General features: G+C 39.8%; 2 protein-coding genes across 2 annotated transcripts in view; one reads left to right on the top strand and one right to left on the bottom strand.

Annotated features, from left to right (window-relative positions):
• The window catches only part of LOC118330123 (inositol hexakisphosphate and diphosphoinositol-pentakisphosphate kinase 1-like), a gene marked incomplete at its 5' end in the record, with an annotated part of 14,885 nt that extends 6,222 nt beyond the window's left edge, over positions 1 to 8,663 (bottom strand). The window contains 3 exon segments of the mRNA XM_035664551.1: positions 2,771 to 2,956; positions 5,994 to 6,056; positions 8,514 to 8,663. Of these exon segments, the coding sequence (XP_035520444.1) occupies positions 2,771 to 2,956; positions 5,994 to 6,056; positions 8,514 to 8,663 (399 nt within the window).
• Positions 8,664 to 8,978: 315 nt separating this feature from the next.
• Positions 8,979 to 14,635, top strand: LOC118330339 (homer protein homolog 3-like). Its single transcript, XM_035664831.1, has 4 exons — positions 8,979 to 8,990; positions 11,058 to 11,306; positions 13,148 to 13,279; positions 13,404 to 14,635. The coding sequence occupies exons 1-4, from the start codon at positions 8,979 to 8,981 to the stop codon at positions 13,584 to 13,586; spliced, it is 576 nt and encodes a 191-aa protein (XP_035520724.1). The 3' UTR covers positions 13,587 to 14,635.
• Positions 14,636 to 15,428: the final 793 nt, after the last annotated feature.

The raw sequence follows: 15,428 nt of genomic DNA, 5'->3' as shown, positions 1-15,428 counted from the left end.
TATATATATATATATATTTTAATTCATACATGTACTGCATATAACTTGCTTTCATAAAATGAAGTTAAAATAAAGTTGTGTACAGTATAAGCTGAGAAACAACTGCTAAACACAAACACGACTGTGCTATGGCAAGCTGAGTTTTGTACACAAACTTGGAGCAAATACTCAAATAGTCATTCAGTGCAGCCCCACAAAGAACACCATGATGAAGCAAAACCATGAAGAAAAAACAAAAGGGAATGGATGGACGTTGAAGCAGCACTTCCAATTCATCCATATCCCCAGAGAGCATGCTGGTCAGCCTTGCATTTCTCCATGACTAATGTGCTATGACTACAGATTTGTCCTCCACTACTCCCTAAAACAATTTCTCTAATTTAACAACACAAGCGGAACAAACTGCAGTCAGCACTTAATGGACAGGAACCAGTCAAGGCCTAAAGGGGTAAAGACATGAATTTCCCGTTGATGACTTTCACATCCAAGATTTAGTGGATCTGCTCATTGTTAATGTTTCTCATGGGCTCATTCATGTGCAGAACGTAACACAAAACCTTTTATGGACATCAAGAAAGTTAAAGATCATATGTAGGTTATCAAACTCACAGTGTATTTCATTGCATTTTTGTCAATGTAATCTCCATGTGACATTTATTTGTGGATCTTTGGCCAAATAGCTGATATACACAAGAACACAACTGGTTTTAGGATGCATTGAGAAATCATCAAATACAATTTCTACTGGATGTTGGCCAAAGCTGCTTTGTTCATTAGACGTAGGATCCCTATTCACCATGAAAAGGTCTTTCTGCCAAAGCTTTGATGACTGTAATATCAGTTTAAGCCAAACAGGTATTGTTTTTCTTCAAAGTCTCAAAAAAGATGTGTAATGCATATTAACGTTAGAAGATAAGATGGCATTTATAGCCTTTTCCTCCTCCCTATGTTTGCTGCAAGCTTTCCATGTGGATATCAAATTCAGCTCACACACCAGATGCAGTGGGAGCAGAAAACACAGAGGATAAACTGCACCATTCAAAGACAACACAACAAAGAAAAGGCAGTGATATTTAAAAGAGCAAAGGAATACAGTCATAGAAGTTAATGTGACAAAGCCAAAAAAGCTCAATCTACTCTAGGCCTGTAGCAAATAAAAACATCTGTAACTTTACAGATGGCAATCTAAGCTATGCCCAGCTCTGTTCAGGTTACACAACGTGCCAAGACTCCACTAACAAAATCAGCAGTTTATGAACAGGCCACCACTTAATTAGCCAATTAAAATGAGGGATGAGATGACGATGACCCAAATCTTTCAACACACTCAAATATCTGCCAACTGGCCAGGAAACATATTTTGGGAGTGCTACACTGCATGCTGTGCCTCTGTGCAACTCAGCCCTGCTCTTGGTCAAACAGACACAAACCTGCACATCCATATCCTCGAATAGCCAGAACACACTTTGTTTTAGTGCTGCGCGCATGCGTAGAATGCCAGACTGACGCAGACCCTCAATTGTAGTATGAAAGGAACTGTGTGCGCATCTGTTGGACTGGTACAAGCCTGCAGCGGTCTGCGTATGCGCAAAGTAGGGCCCAGCCTTTACGGTTTCCTAAAGAGCTCACCGTCCTGAAGGCTCTTTCTCTAAATCCAATGCTCAGAATGGAGCATGCACACAATGCAGTTAGACAAGCCCAAAACTTTTCCATAGAAAAGATTGTTTGGCTGGTCATCAAGTGTCCACTCAGCATGCATGTACAGCAATTAGTTCTCCTTGTGCAGATTCATTTCAACATTTAATTGAAAAATCATCATTAAAGTTTGCCGTATTATAAAGAAGCTTTTTCTAGTTCCATAAATGGCCCAACAGGTGTCCAATCATGAGCAAGGAAGGATGAGGACAAAATACCCTTCAGGACTTAAAGACACAGTGAAATAAAGAAAAAGTTTTAATCCTATGTCCTGTGTTAATTGTTCAGTTATCTCTTGTGATCACATGTAAGCCATCTAGCGAACCTTTGATTGTATAAAACTGCACTTCTCTTTCTTTTTTAAATAGGCCAGTGTCAGTCTAAAAGGCTACTTTTCATCTGCCGTCTGTGGCCAAATGTTAAAAAATAACTTTTTTGAATTTCTCCTAAGGGGATCAATAAACATCACGTTATCTTAAAAAAATAATAATAAAACGAAACGCAAATATTATTAATATGGACAAAATAGACATTACACATCCACCAATAACTAATCCCACAGTACAACACATGGTAGTTAACTACAATCTATCGTATATCATGGGTTTCGGTTGAGGTCTAATGTATTAATTTCTCCCCTGTTCTCCTCCTGAACTGCAACGTAGCTGTCGCTCTCAATGATCAATCATTCAATCAATCATTCAATTCAATCATTCATCTCGTAAATAAACCCAACCTAGAGATTCAGAGTACGTCACATTTCTGAAGATTAAAGCTAACTGCCGTTTCACTGTGAGTTTAAGTCCGCAGACATTGACATTCAAAGCAGCAGTGTTGTGCCCCCTGGCAGACATGCAAAATAATAAGGAAAAAATAAGAACAGCAGATGTGATAAAGGGAATAGAAGAAAGGATAAATGCACAGGCGGACAACCAGACCACTAAAAACGTAAAGCGTTGAACAACAGTAGATGCAAAGCTCAAATGGCAGTAACAGCATCCCACTTGCCCCAACACTGGCATAAGGGGGCTAGAGGGAGGAAGAGGAGGCGTGAGAGGGGTCTACAGAGGCTGACCGTGGAGGGATTCTGGCAGCTCCTGACCAGACATCAGCCAGCTCTTGAGGCGACGGAGGTGGTAGGGACAGTGGCGAAGGTGTTGGGCCATGGCCCCGTCCACAGCCAGAGGGGCAAACCCCAGCAGGGCCGGCTCAGCGGGAAGCCCCTCCAGCAGCTTGACTACTTGGAGCTCGTCTGAGGGCTCTGAGGGACGAGAGGCAGAGCAGGAAGAAAGGAAGAGAAAGTACAGTAGAGCAGAAGGAGCAGGAGGAGTGATAGGAGGTATGCAACAGGTAGGCACAGAGCTAAAAGAGCAGTGTGGCCTTAGGATAGCGGATTGTATTTGTGGAGCTGGATGTCTGAACAGAGAAATTCATCACAGAAAGCACATTCAGTCTCAATCTTGGACTTCATTTGATCAATTCCGGTCCTGACCTTTCAGTTATGACTGAAGTAAACCGACTATGGCTGAGCACAACAGTAGTGCCTCAACCATTCACAAACAACTGACACAATCCCACTGTTTCTATTTCAAAGCAAACAGAAGCAAGTTTCAACAGAAGATAACCGGAGTTCAAATACAGACAGCAGTAGTCAATAGCAGTCAATCTATGAAATCACAGGTTTAAAAACGAAACAGTGAGAACACATCAGAGACACAGAACAAAACATGTGAACCAGAGGGTCTTAGAGGCAACTATAATGCTGTTTAAGCACACCACTTTCAAAACTGTAGTCCAGGAAAACCAGAGAAAATCCTACTCCTTGCAGTGGTTGTTGTTTTTATTCATTTTTATCTACAAAGAGAGCGGAGAGTGACTCACCGAGTCTGCCATGTTGAACCATCGTGTTTCTACAGTAGCCCAGAAGTTTCGCAGCTACTATAGCTTCCTCTACAGGCTTGGGAGGCCAAGCTGTATAAAAATTCTTACAATCTGCAATTTCCCCACTAGATGCCACTGAATCCTACACACTGGCCCTTTAAACAATCACAGTACAGTATGTTAAGCACATATATTCTTTTTAAGGGAATATCATCATATATCATCAGAAACTGCACAGATTTAGAAATTTTATTTGAGAGTATTTTATAAGCCAAACTAAAGAAACAAAGCTGAGGAATACCAGCCTGCATACTTAGGTGAAATGTGTTGGGAAATAAAAACTAATTTGATTTATATATTGTATTAATCCTTCTTACTAGTTAAAGTGCAGACATCACAAAAATAACACCTCCAATAATGAATTAAGATAGCTTATATTTTGTTAAGATATTAATCTTAAATACCGGACACTAAGCCACACCACCGTGTACTAACCTTCCAAGCTGGAGCCAAACAGTCATCCCTGTGGTTCATCCAAACACTTGTCAACGTTATATCACATTTCAGAATTATACCAACTCCACTTGTCATTCTGCATCAACACGTCAGATGATCCTGGTGCTTGGATTCCTCCTGCTAAAGTACAGGCAGCACTAATCAAACTGCAGACACATGCTGGGCTGTTTCTGAGCCATTTATTTAAATCCTAAAAACCATTCAGTCATATCCAAATAACCTTTCAGGATGTGTGTTAAGCTCTCAAATTTCAGGATACTAAAGATTTAACAATATTAAGAAATCTTTTCAGAAAACACGCACGGAGAAGTAACTCACAAAGGCCCAACAACTGCTTGAGCTGGCAGTCTAGTCACCAGTGACAGACACAGGTGACTGAATTAAAGACACTGAACAAACAAAACAAACAAAATAACTTTTCACAAACAGACTCGTGTTAGAGACGAAGTATGACTGAAGTATGACTGAAGTAGCTGCTGCATCTTTCCTTTTTTTTTATTATAAAGTCTTTTTTTGGGCTTTTTTGGGGCTTTTTTTATTGCCTTTAATTGAGGTAGCAGGAAAGGGGGCAGAAAAGAGGAGGGGGATGACACGCAGCAAAGGTCCGCACCGGTCGGATTCGAACCCAGGGCCGCTGCAGCAAGTACTCAGCCTCAGTACATGGGTTGCCAGTCTACCAACTGAGCTACCCGGGCGCCCACTGCTGCTGCATCTTTCTTACTTCCAGTAAGCGGTGTCTACAGCTCAGCTTTACAAGTGAACTATCTGACAATGCTGAATGACCATTATGCTGTCCGACTGTCCTAGAGTCAAAGGCGACTTCAAATGTTTTGGTTTGTTGGACCAACAGTCCAAAACCCAAAGATATCCATTAACAGTGATATAAAACAGAGAAAAGCAGCAAATTCTCACATTGGATAATATGAAACCAGAGGGTTTTTGGCATTTTTGCTTGAAAAATTTGTGAAATGTTTAATAAAATATTAATTAATTTCTTGTCAATCAACTAAGAATTGCTTGTAAAGTAGCACTAATATGATGAATAAAATAAAATTGCAAGGGATACTAAATGTGTGAGAACCAAAAAAATAAAAAATCCAAGGCTGGAAAATTGAAATTGATGAGTAACTCTAGTTACACCACTCCCTTGTTTTGTCTCTTTGTTGGGTGTGTAGGTATAAAGCTGCAATCCAACAAATGAATGAAAAAAGAACCTTTCTTCCAGCTGAGTTTTGTGAGGAACTCATGTTGGAAAGCGCACATGCAGTTCAAAGAAGAACACCTCCTAAAAATCTTGTCCTTGGTTACCTCTCCTGGCTTAACATCTCACCTCGTTGCAGAGATGTACAAGTTGTGGTTGTGTCAGTGCACCAATGCTGGACGTTGTCAGAGGTTAAAAAGAACGGAAACTTTCAACCACTCTTTAAAAAAAGGTTACTTGTCAATGTGTATAGCCCAAACTAAGAGATTGACAGAATAAATGATTTAAACAAAAGTGCAGGTGAGGATATGTTACGATGTGAACACATTTCTACACATCGAAATATATCAATATAATAATTGATAGAATATATAGATATATTCCATATAAGCCACATACATCCATCCTGTGAAGAAACAGCAGGATCACAGAGGCAAATTAAACTGGTGCAGGCAGAGCAGGTGGTGTTAGAGGTGAGGGCCCAAAAACAACACAAGGTATAAGAAACACCGAGGGTGCGTGGTGAAACAGAAACTCTGTACATTTTTATTTTTTTTAATCTTGGAGACGTTGAATGTAATTAACGCAGCCAAACGTCAAACCCCAAAAAATAGAAAACACAGGAAATGTTTTCCCACAAAAAGGTCATGCAAGAAAACTGGAGGAGTGTCGAAATAAACTTGAATAAAAGCAGACATACCATTAGTCGGATGCCTGGCAAACGACACAGAAAATCTCTTTACTGCCGGCATAGAGAACAGCTCTGAGGAGATAAGAAAGGTAACTGGTATTACTGGGACAGCTGGTACCTGCATCTGCCTGTTTGCCTGTTTGCTTGTATGTGTTTTTACATGATGAGGGGGGGGGAGAAAAAAAAAAAGATAAAAACAGAATGAGAGAGAGAGTTGGTCTATGGATTCATCAATATCTGTCTGCCAACCAACATGCGTGAAAATGAGTCATCTCTGAATAAACAAGGAGGAGATAGGCCAACAGAGAAAGTGAATGGAAAGATTGTGGAGCTTATGGAGTAAATGATTGACATTTTGGCTGAAGAGTAAACATGCAGGAGGAGTGACCCTGGACTCTAAAGGGCATTACTCAGGAAACCTCCTTCTTGTCCTTCTTACTTCCCTTGGCAATTGACTTTCTTTTTAGCTTAAAAGCAACAGTTCAACATTTTGGGAAATACACTTATTTGCCTTCTGCTGAGAGTTAGATGAGAAGATTGATATCACTCTCATGTCTGTATGGTAAACATGAAGCTACAGACAGCAGCAGGTTCGCTTAGCAGAGCATAAGACTGGACAAAGGGAAACGGCTAGCATGGCTCTGTCCAAATGTAACAAGATCTGCCTACTTGTACCTCTAAAGCTCACCAGTAAACAAAATATTTCTCATTTGTTAAATCCATACAAAAACGTAATCATGTTTCTGGCAACCTGAAAAATGTAAGTCCAATATTAACTCCTTTCGCTCGGTTTTTGGTCTTCTCACGAAATCTTGAGGGAAATATCTTGCTAAAAGCAGCTAAATTATTCATTATGTTCATCAGCTAGTCTCCAACTGTGTCTGTCTGCTTTTTGGTGCTGAGCAGGTCATTTAGAAGCATCTAGAGCAATTTCACTGAAAACAGCTACCTCCTCTTATGGGCCTGACAGCTAAGCAATGAGCAGAAAGACACTATAATGTTCCATAGAGCTGAGGGGACCCTGTCTCTCAAAATTCACATACTTTCATGTGATCCACTGTTAATAAAAGAATATTGATTATAGATGCTTTTAAGTAATGAATAAATGTTGGAAACAACCAACTTTAAGTGGTAACAGTAGCAATGTAAATATGACCAAACCTAATGGGGGAAAAGATATTAAGAGGTTTGGTCTCTTGTACCAGATGCAGGATCACTAAATCATTCTAAGAATATCCACTTTTATATAATTAATAGTGTTAAATTACATTAAGTTTAATTCATTCAGAAGAACACATATGTAACAAGGCAGGTGGTATTGATGAAGGTTATTTGAACTCATCTAACAGGGCTATGGGGTTTTAAAAGAAGCCAGTTCTTTGTTTCAGTAAAAAAAAACAATATGCTGTCCTGATGCAGCCCTCTCTTCCCGCAAATGAACAGCACTGACGTCAGTCCAAAACCCTCACCTGTCTCTCAGTTAAACATGATTTAACAGAATTGTGAAAGGAAAGCATCTGTTTGCTCCTGGCAGCGTGTAGCCTTGCAGCCAGAGTGACACCCAGTGGATAAACTGAACAGCTCAGTTAAAACCAACAGTGGGAGATGTATTCCCTGAAGTTTGTGCAGATTCATATACATGCATATAATTTGCCAGTAAAATCATCTGCTGCTGACTGAGAATGTGTCACATTCATCTTTGGACAGGACTAAACAAACTTGTGTAATTAAAACAGCTGTGACCATGAGAATGATATCCAATCCAGATGTTTGGGATTATTTAATTTGCTATAAGGACCCCTGGTGGCTGTAAAAACAGCTTGCTTGTACTTACCATTACCAAAATGAGACTAAGGAAAAAAGGTAGGGGAGGGAGAATGCGACTGGGGATTATTTAAAGGTGGATTATTGGGTTTTGAAAGTATTTCTGTTCCAAATAACAGGCTGAGTTTCTTAATGTAAGGATTACCGTAAATTGTGATTAATGAAAGTTCTGGCTTCCAGACACAAAAACTACTTTACTTATTATGAAATGAAATTCCCCTCAGAGAGGATATGGTACAAACTCCAAAACAACATGCACAGAGAGAGAACACTTCTACACATTCGAACTCAAGCAGACAGTGGTGTGATCAGTGAGTGGACATGCTGATCTGGAGGAACACTGATCACTGCGATATATCACACAGTCCAATGCAAGGTTGCATGCTCAGCATTTGCTGCACAGCCAATCACTCTGCTGTAAGATCAGTTCCCTCATCATGCACAGTGCAAAAAAATGAATCACTCAAGAAATGTGATGCAATTTTCTGGTTTGTTTTGAGAGCAGAAGAAGGAAGGGAGCTCTGATTTCGAAAAAAGTAGTCATTTTAAATGTCCCAAAAATCTAAGTGTCTAAAGCTTAAGAAGCAAAAAGTAGAAGAAAAAAAAAGAAGATATTCTAAAGCCGGGAAGAGAGACTTTCTCAAAAAGAACAAGAGATGAAAAGACCCGCCTTGTGGAGGAGGACAGACAGTGGTGTGAACGTACCAAACATGCCAATCTGGCAAGGCAGACTGCCCGGTGACAGAGGTGGTTTTCGGTGGTGGTGGTGATGCGTGCGTACGTAGTCCCGCAGGTTGGGTGCGCTACAAGACACCCCAAGGGCTGAGGCACTAAAGAGGCCAGAGCAGAGCGAGCCTGTGTGAGGAGGAGCCAGGGGGGAGGGGGGGAAGTGTGCGGGGTGAGTATTAGTTTTTATTAAACACCATGCCATTATTCATGACAAACTTATGCCGTGAGTGTCTGTACATTTCAAATAATTCAAACCTGTGTGAAAACCCTGTAATGACAGTTTAGGTTTTTTTTCATCCTTTAACTTCAGCTGTGAAAAAAAGAATCAGTTTTAAAAAATGCTTTATGATAAATTAAATTTGGTGCATGGACAATCTTTGTTTTCACAAGGCTATTTGTTCCTGGAAATGACGACATGTAACCTACAGGGTTTTCACAACAATGAGTGCATCTGTAAGACCTGTGCATGTGTGCATATGTGTAAACAAAAGTGAGTGCATACAGAACTTGTGTGTGTTTTGTATGCAAAAACAGCAGAGGCATGACAAACAGGCCAAGTGTGGAAATGGGATTGTTTCAGACCCCCTGCTGAGCACAAACCCTCTGTTATTGGGGAGAATGCCAAACAGCCAATTCTGATGTTTATCCTATTTTTTATTCTAATACTCTAAATCAATATTGAGTTTATAAACCACACAGAAGAGGAAATATTTTCTTTGAAACTGCAGAGACAACAATAAAAATATTTAAAGAAGGCGTCAGTGTCTGCGCCTCGTTTCTTTGTTCTATAAACAGTGTGAAGGTATGAAAAGCTAAACAGAGGTCATCCCTGACACATGCTGCTCTTGCCTGTAATCGGTGCAGTCAGTGTTGTTGGTGCTGGTAATGAACAGGGAGGGATCTCTAAACAGCCTCACACTTACTATACATTACAGACTGACAGGCTCCGCTCAGAGAATACCCAGAGGGGCTTCAGATGGAGCTCATTTAGACACAGAACCAACTACTGCTTGCAGACTTGTAATAATGACCTAAACACTGAGTGACTGGTTTGTTAACATATTTAGGGAAAAGTAGCACCACACCCACACTGCATTTCTACCTGGTCTTGGTTGCATTTATTTCTAATTACCTATAATTGTGAGATTTTTTTCATATATTAACAAACAAGGAAAATAAACTGCACTCAATACAAGAGCAGAAATAGTTTTCAGTCAGTCAATTTGTCATGTGTGAATCACTGGGCGTTTCCAACCAGTGATTCACACGTGACAGAAATGGTCTCCACAAAGTGACTCTACTACCTGTTGTCACACTCATGGCTATCTCCACACATCTTGATTCAGACAAAAAGCTTTCATGCTTGTGTGAGTGTCACTGTGTTAGCAGGTTGTTGGAGGTTACTGTGGATGGAAACTGTACACACAGTAAAACCAGAGTCCTCCACAAGGTTAAAACTACTTAAAACAATGTCTGATTCAGCTGATTTGGAACATTTTAGGCATTTTAACACTATGTGTACCATGATAGGGGTCAACAAGAACTACCCAAACATCTAACTTAAAATGGTTAATAGACCTTTTTCACAGCAGCCATTCTGACATGAAATAATGGGGGAAACACAAGTGTTACAAATTACACTAATTAATTCTATTTAGTGTAGCAGAGCCTTTCCAGTTGGCCAACATGCACAATAGCAGCAACCTGATTCTGTTTGACCTGAATGCAACAGTATCATTGGTAACACCTGTGTTTACCCTACTATTTCATGTTAAAATGGCTGCTGTGAAATAGGTCTATAGTAAGTACCAAGTAGAAAACAGTTTGATGGTCTACACTGTGACTTCAGTTACTTTCAGAGTGAAATTTGGTTGCATACCTAGACACACACATAACTTTAAGTTTTATTTCTTGTCACATGTACTCTGCTTTATTTTCTGTGTTGGGTTACACAGTGCTTGTACAGTACTGACTGGGCTTAGTTAAAAAGAGAGAAAGGCCTTTAGCAGTCTTGCTATTCATACCACATTGCAGTGGCTAAACCACCTCCCAACACTTGTTGATTTGATATATTTACCTCGTATCCAGGATACGTCTCTGCAAATACTGGCAGGAGCCGAGAAGGGCGGAGGGTGAGCGACTCAGGAGAGGGTTCAGTGCGTTTTTAGTCAACATCTTTTACCGGCTAAGTTATGGCTGGTGAATGATGCAGGGAAAAGAGTGGGAGAACGCCAGAGGATGATTCCAACAACCCTAGATGACAGATGGAGATGCACCATTATCAAAATAATGAAGGACCTTTTTAAACAAAAGAGAAACACAATTTGAACAGACTTAGATGATAATGGGTTTTTAATGGAAAAGTTTTTTAATGTGTTGATGCTTAAATCATGAGAGAAAAAAACATTTTCCTTAAAAAAAGAGGCTTTTTTGTCTAGTTTTTAAGAAGTCCAGAATGGCCTACTCTTCCCTCAGAGTTAACCACATTGTATTCATTTACCTTTAAACCACTGTTAATAGACTGAGAAAGTTTTGGCCTTTGACATTTCCTTTATACAGAAACAACTTCCTTGCAGTATCTCATCATCATTCCTGTGTCTTTCCTCCTCCAGGGAGCAGCCGATCTTCAGCGCCCGAGCCCATGTTTTCCAGATCGACCCCACCACCAAGAGGAACTGGATCCCTGCCAGCAAACATGCCGTCACAGTGTCCTTCTTTTATGATGCCAACCGCAACGTCTACCGCATCATCAGCGTGGGCGGGACCAAGGTGAGGGGGAGGGAAATGGTAAAGAAGGCAATAATGTTGACGGTAGACTAAAGTAAAATACTCATATTGATTTAGTTTTTCTGGTATATAATACAAAAAGGTTTGTAGTTTTTTACAATACTCTTGTTTAGCTATTTATTTTGATTTTTTATTCATTTTCTGTTCTGTGTTTAATTCTAGAATTGGATGAGGAGTCATATTGGTGCAAAATTAGTCTATTTTAATTCCAGCTCAAAATATCCATATCGGTGGGGGTCTAATTAAAGCATCTATCTCTGAGTTCTGTTTGATTGCAGTGAAGATGGTTCACAAAGCCGCAGACCAAACAAAACAGTTCAAACAGCGGCAACACTGATTTTCCTCTTTCCAGAAAATCAGTAAAGTTAAGAAATATGTAGTGAACAAACAGAAACACAGTGGGTGTCAACAACTCAGCAGCTAAAGCGTCTTTCTCACAGGCTTGTGGATTTAGATTAGGAAGAAGAGGCCACATCCATGACTGTAGAGGAGGATGGGATGGGGGATCTATCTGATCTCTTCTTAGCACCTCTGGTCTGACCCACATTTCTGCCTCCCAGAAGGCTGTGCGGGGTGGCAGTTGGTCGGTCAGCAGCCCAATCCTGCCAGGACTGGTGTCTGGCTCCAGAATAATCTTCACTGCTGCTGCCACCGTCCAACACATTATGTCAAAACATGTCAGCGCAGAAATGCAGACTGTAGAGTTCATGTAATCATTTGTTGGAGGGGAGACAAGGACGAAAAAGCTTCCTTCTAAGCTGCCACTGCCCCGCAATTCTGGGATTTTAAATCAGTTCCATTATTGTAGGTCTGGGGATGACGTAAAAAGGTTTATAAATAGGTCCGCTCTAATATTTTCTTCCTCGTACGCTCAGGGGGAAAGAGGTGGCTTCGGCCACGTCTCTGAGAGTGAGGTCATGAACCGGGTGTATGTGCTGTGTTTGTGGCAGATCTTTGGTTTCTGCTCATGTTGGTTTCTGCTTTTGTTTCAGAACAAACAAAAGAACAAATATGTCTCAAGGGAAAAAAGTGTTTGGAAACGGCTGATTGCCAGGAATCCCAGTGGAACGTTAATGCATCTTTAATGTCACAATAAGCACAGACGTTTTCCTGTGTTCTTCACTCTTCCAGCAAACGTGTGAAGTGTCAAATTATTAAGTTTTATGTAGGTGCTGTGTTCAAATAATGGCATGACATTAGTAAAAGAACTTCAGTAGTTTTTGCATACAATTATAAGTTTAAAACAATTTAAGGTAATTCAGTCTATTAAACTATTTTGTATAGTATTTTATATTTCTATTTTGATTTGATTTTGCCCGTTGTATTTTCAAATTGGAAAAAAGTGTCAAAGGGGAGGGGACAGGGGCACTAATTTTACACTGAGAGCAAGTTACTTGTCATGAGGAGTATCTCAAATATATAACTGATAATGTTCGTTACAAGCGGAGGTAATAAGATGCTGCTGGTTGCATTTTTCGGAAATCCAGAATCGTAAAACATCAGACTTAATACTTAAACTCATCATAGTTCATCTATTTTTTAGCTTTTGCAGTTTTATTTTTTATTGTTTATTGTGTTAAGAATAAGAAAATAATCAACTGCAACACATGTACAGATATATATAGTGCTATAGTGCTACAGGGTCTGATATGACTAAGCAGAGAATGAGAGGCAGGGCCTAGAAATAAAGTAATGAAATGTTAATTAAAATAAGGAAGGTAATACAAAATACCTATTAATCATTTCAGATAATTAGTTTTGTCTGGATTCTTGCTGCTGAACTGAACCCACCTGAATCATCTTTGTTATCTCTGCATTTGCAGGCAATCATCAACTGCACTGTTACACCCAGCATGACATTTACCAAGACGTCCCAGAAGTTTGGACAGTGGGCGGACAGCAGGGCCAACACTGTGTATGGTCTGGGTTTTGCTACAGAGCAACAGCTGCATCAGGTAAACTAACCCAAAGTCAACAGAGGTTAAAGCTCTGAGAAATACATTTCCAGAGTCTGGTTCGTGCTGCATTATTAATGTTTCATTACCTGAAACAGTTTATCACTTGTCCTCTTTTGAAAAGTTCTCAGATAAGTTTAAGGAGGTGAAAGATGCAGCTCGTCTGGCACGGGAAAAGTCGCAGGATAAAGAACTGGCCAACACGGCGCTCAACATCGCTGCTCCTCAGGTGAGCCCCCCCCTTTTAGAAAAAGATGTGAACATGAAAGTAGAGCAAATCTCTGCAGGTATCAGACAGGAAGTGTAAATGTGAAACCTTTGTCAGGAGCCACAGAAATACCCAGTGATGCATTTTTTGCATTTTAGGATTGGGGAGACACTGTGAGCACAGGCCAAGGTTAGATGAATGCACCTCTGTTAGTTTGCATTAGATAGGGCCGCTGTGATTAAATCAAAGGAGAGAGAGAGAGAGAGAGAGAGAGAGAGAGAGAAGCAAAAGAAAGATGAGCTGGGTCACTTGTCTCGGAGGGAAGAGAAAGTGAGGGAAACTAGGACGATGGTAAAATTATCCCGTGCCGCTCAGCAGTGCACCACATCCGCAGTTTCTACCGACTGCTGCCGAGGAGCCTCCGCCTCCAAGTCTGTAATGATGAAAATGTAGTCAGCTCAGGGCCTTTTTTGATCAATAGAGAATAATTACCCATCGGTTACATCTGCTTGGTCATGAGGAACATGCCCATTTCCTTCTAATTCTACGGCTGAACAGATTCCAAGTGACGTCTCTCACGCCACGTCTTTATTGATTTAATGAACACACTGGAGAGGCCAAAGCTCCAGAAAATTGCCAACTGCGTCAATTAATTGTGCTTGATTCTCGCTAAGTAAAGCTGTGCTGCATAACTGATCACACTAAGTATGCTTGTGGTTGTGATATTTTTCTAAAAGGTCATTATGTATTGGGAGCTTTGTGATGACATGTTTCTTTGTCTGTTTTCCCCACCTGATGGATTTCCTCTGTAGTTCTCACAGGTGAGTCTTTGTTATTGTCCTTTTATCGTCTCACTCCTGAGAAAAATTTATTATTTGACAGAAACTGTCTCTGGGAGTAATTTAACACACAAATAAATATGTGTTAAAATAAACCTTTCTCTTCCTTTCTGTCTGCCCCTGAATTTAGAATTTATGCATACCTGCTGTGAGTGCAGATAGCTCTTTATTTTATCAGGCCAAAACAGACACCACAGCTATCTCAGTAATACAGCTCACCAGTGGTGGAGGAATTATCCTTGCTTCACCTGAATAAAAGTACTGATACCACACTGTAAAAATGCTCTGTTACAAGTAAAAGTCCTGCATTTAAAATGTACTTTAAAGTATTAAAAGTAAATGTCCACTGTGACTATTATACTATTTTGTTTTATATCATTCGATTATTAGTCATGCATTAATGTAAAATCAGCATTTTACTGTTATAGTTGGTTGAGGTGGAGCTCATTTTTAACTATATTGTATAGGACTGATTATTTTTATTCATTCATTGAGTGTTTGGTTTGTAGAAAGTCACGAAATAGTGAGAAAAGTCCAACTAATAAAAAAACCTCAATAGAAAACGCCTCAAAATTATTAAAAATTGCATTTGAATAATTCAGATGTTTTAAAGGAAAAGCAAAAATCCCTCACATTTTCAAGATGGAACCATGAAATGTTTTTGCATTAAAATTTCCATTATTTTGTAGTTAATTTTCCCTCAATCGATTCATCGGTTAATTATTTCAGCTGTACTTGTATTTACTGTTGGATAGTTTAACTAAATATTTATATTTTGAAAAATCTGTTTTCTATACAAAAATCTTAATTTGCAAAGTAATTAGTTAGTTACTTAATCTGTCACAATGTAATGGAGTAAAAAGGCAATATATTTCCCCTCTGAGATATAGAGGAGTAGAAGTAGAAAAAGAAAAGACCTCCAGCAGAGTACAAGAACCTTGTACAGTCTTTAGTTGGACTTTGATGTGAAGGGTCTCTGTAAGACCTGAAAGTAGTGAATAATACCATTTGGTGTTGTAATGCTGTGTGTGTGTTTGTGTGTGTGTTATTAGTGGAGTCCCATTTACTCGTGTGTTCTCCCAGGACCCCTCTCGGATGAATC

The sequence above is a fragment of the Morone saxatilis genome, unplaced genomic scaffold (assembly GCF_004916995.1).
Source record: "Morone saxatilis isolate NCDOM2014 unplaced genomic scaffold, NCSU_SB_2.0 Contig2, whole genome shotgun sequence".
Lineage (NCBI taxonomy): Eukaryota > Metazoa > Chordata > Actinopteri > Moronidae > Morone > Morone saxatilis.
Note: the sequence above shows the minus strand (reverse complement) of the source record. Positions and strands in the feature narration are given on the sequence as shown.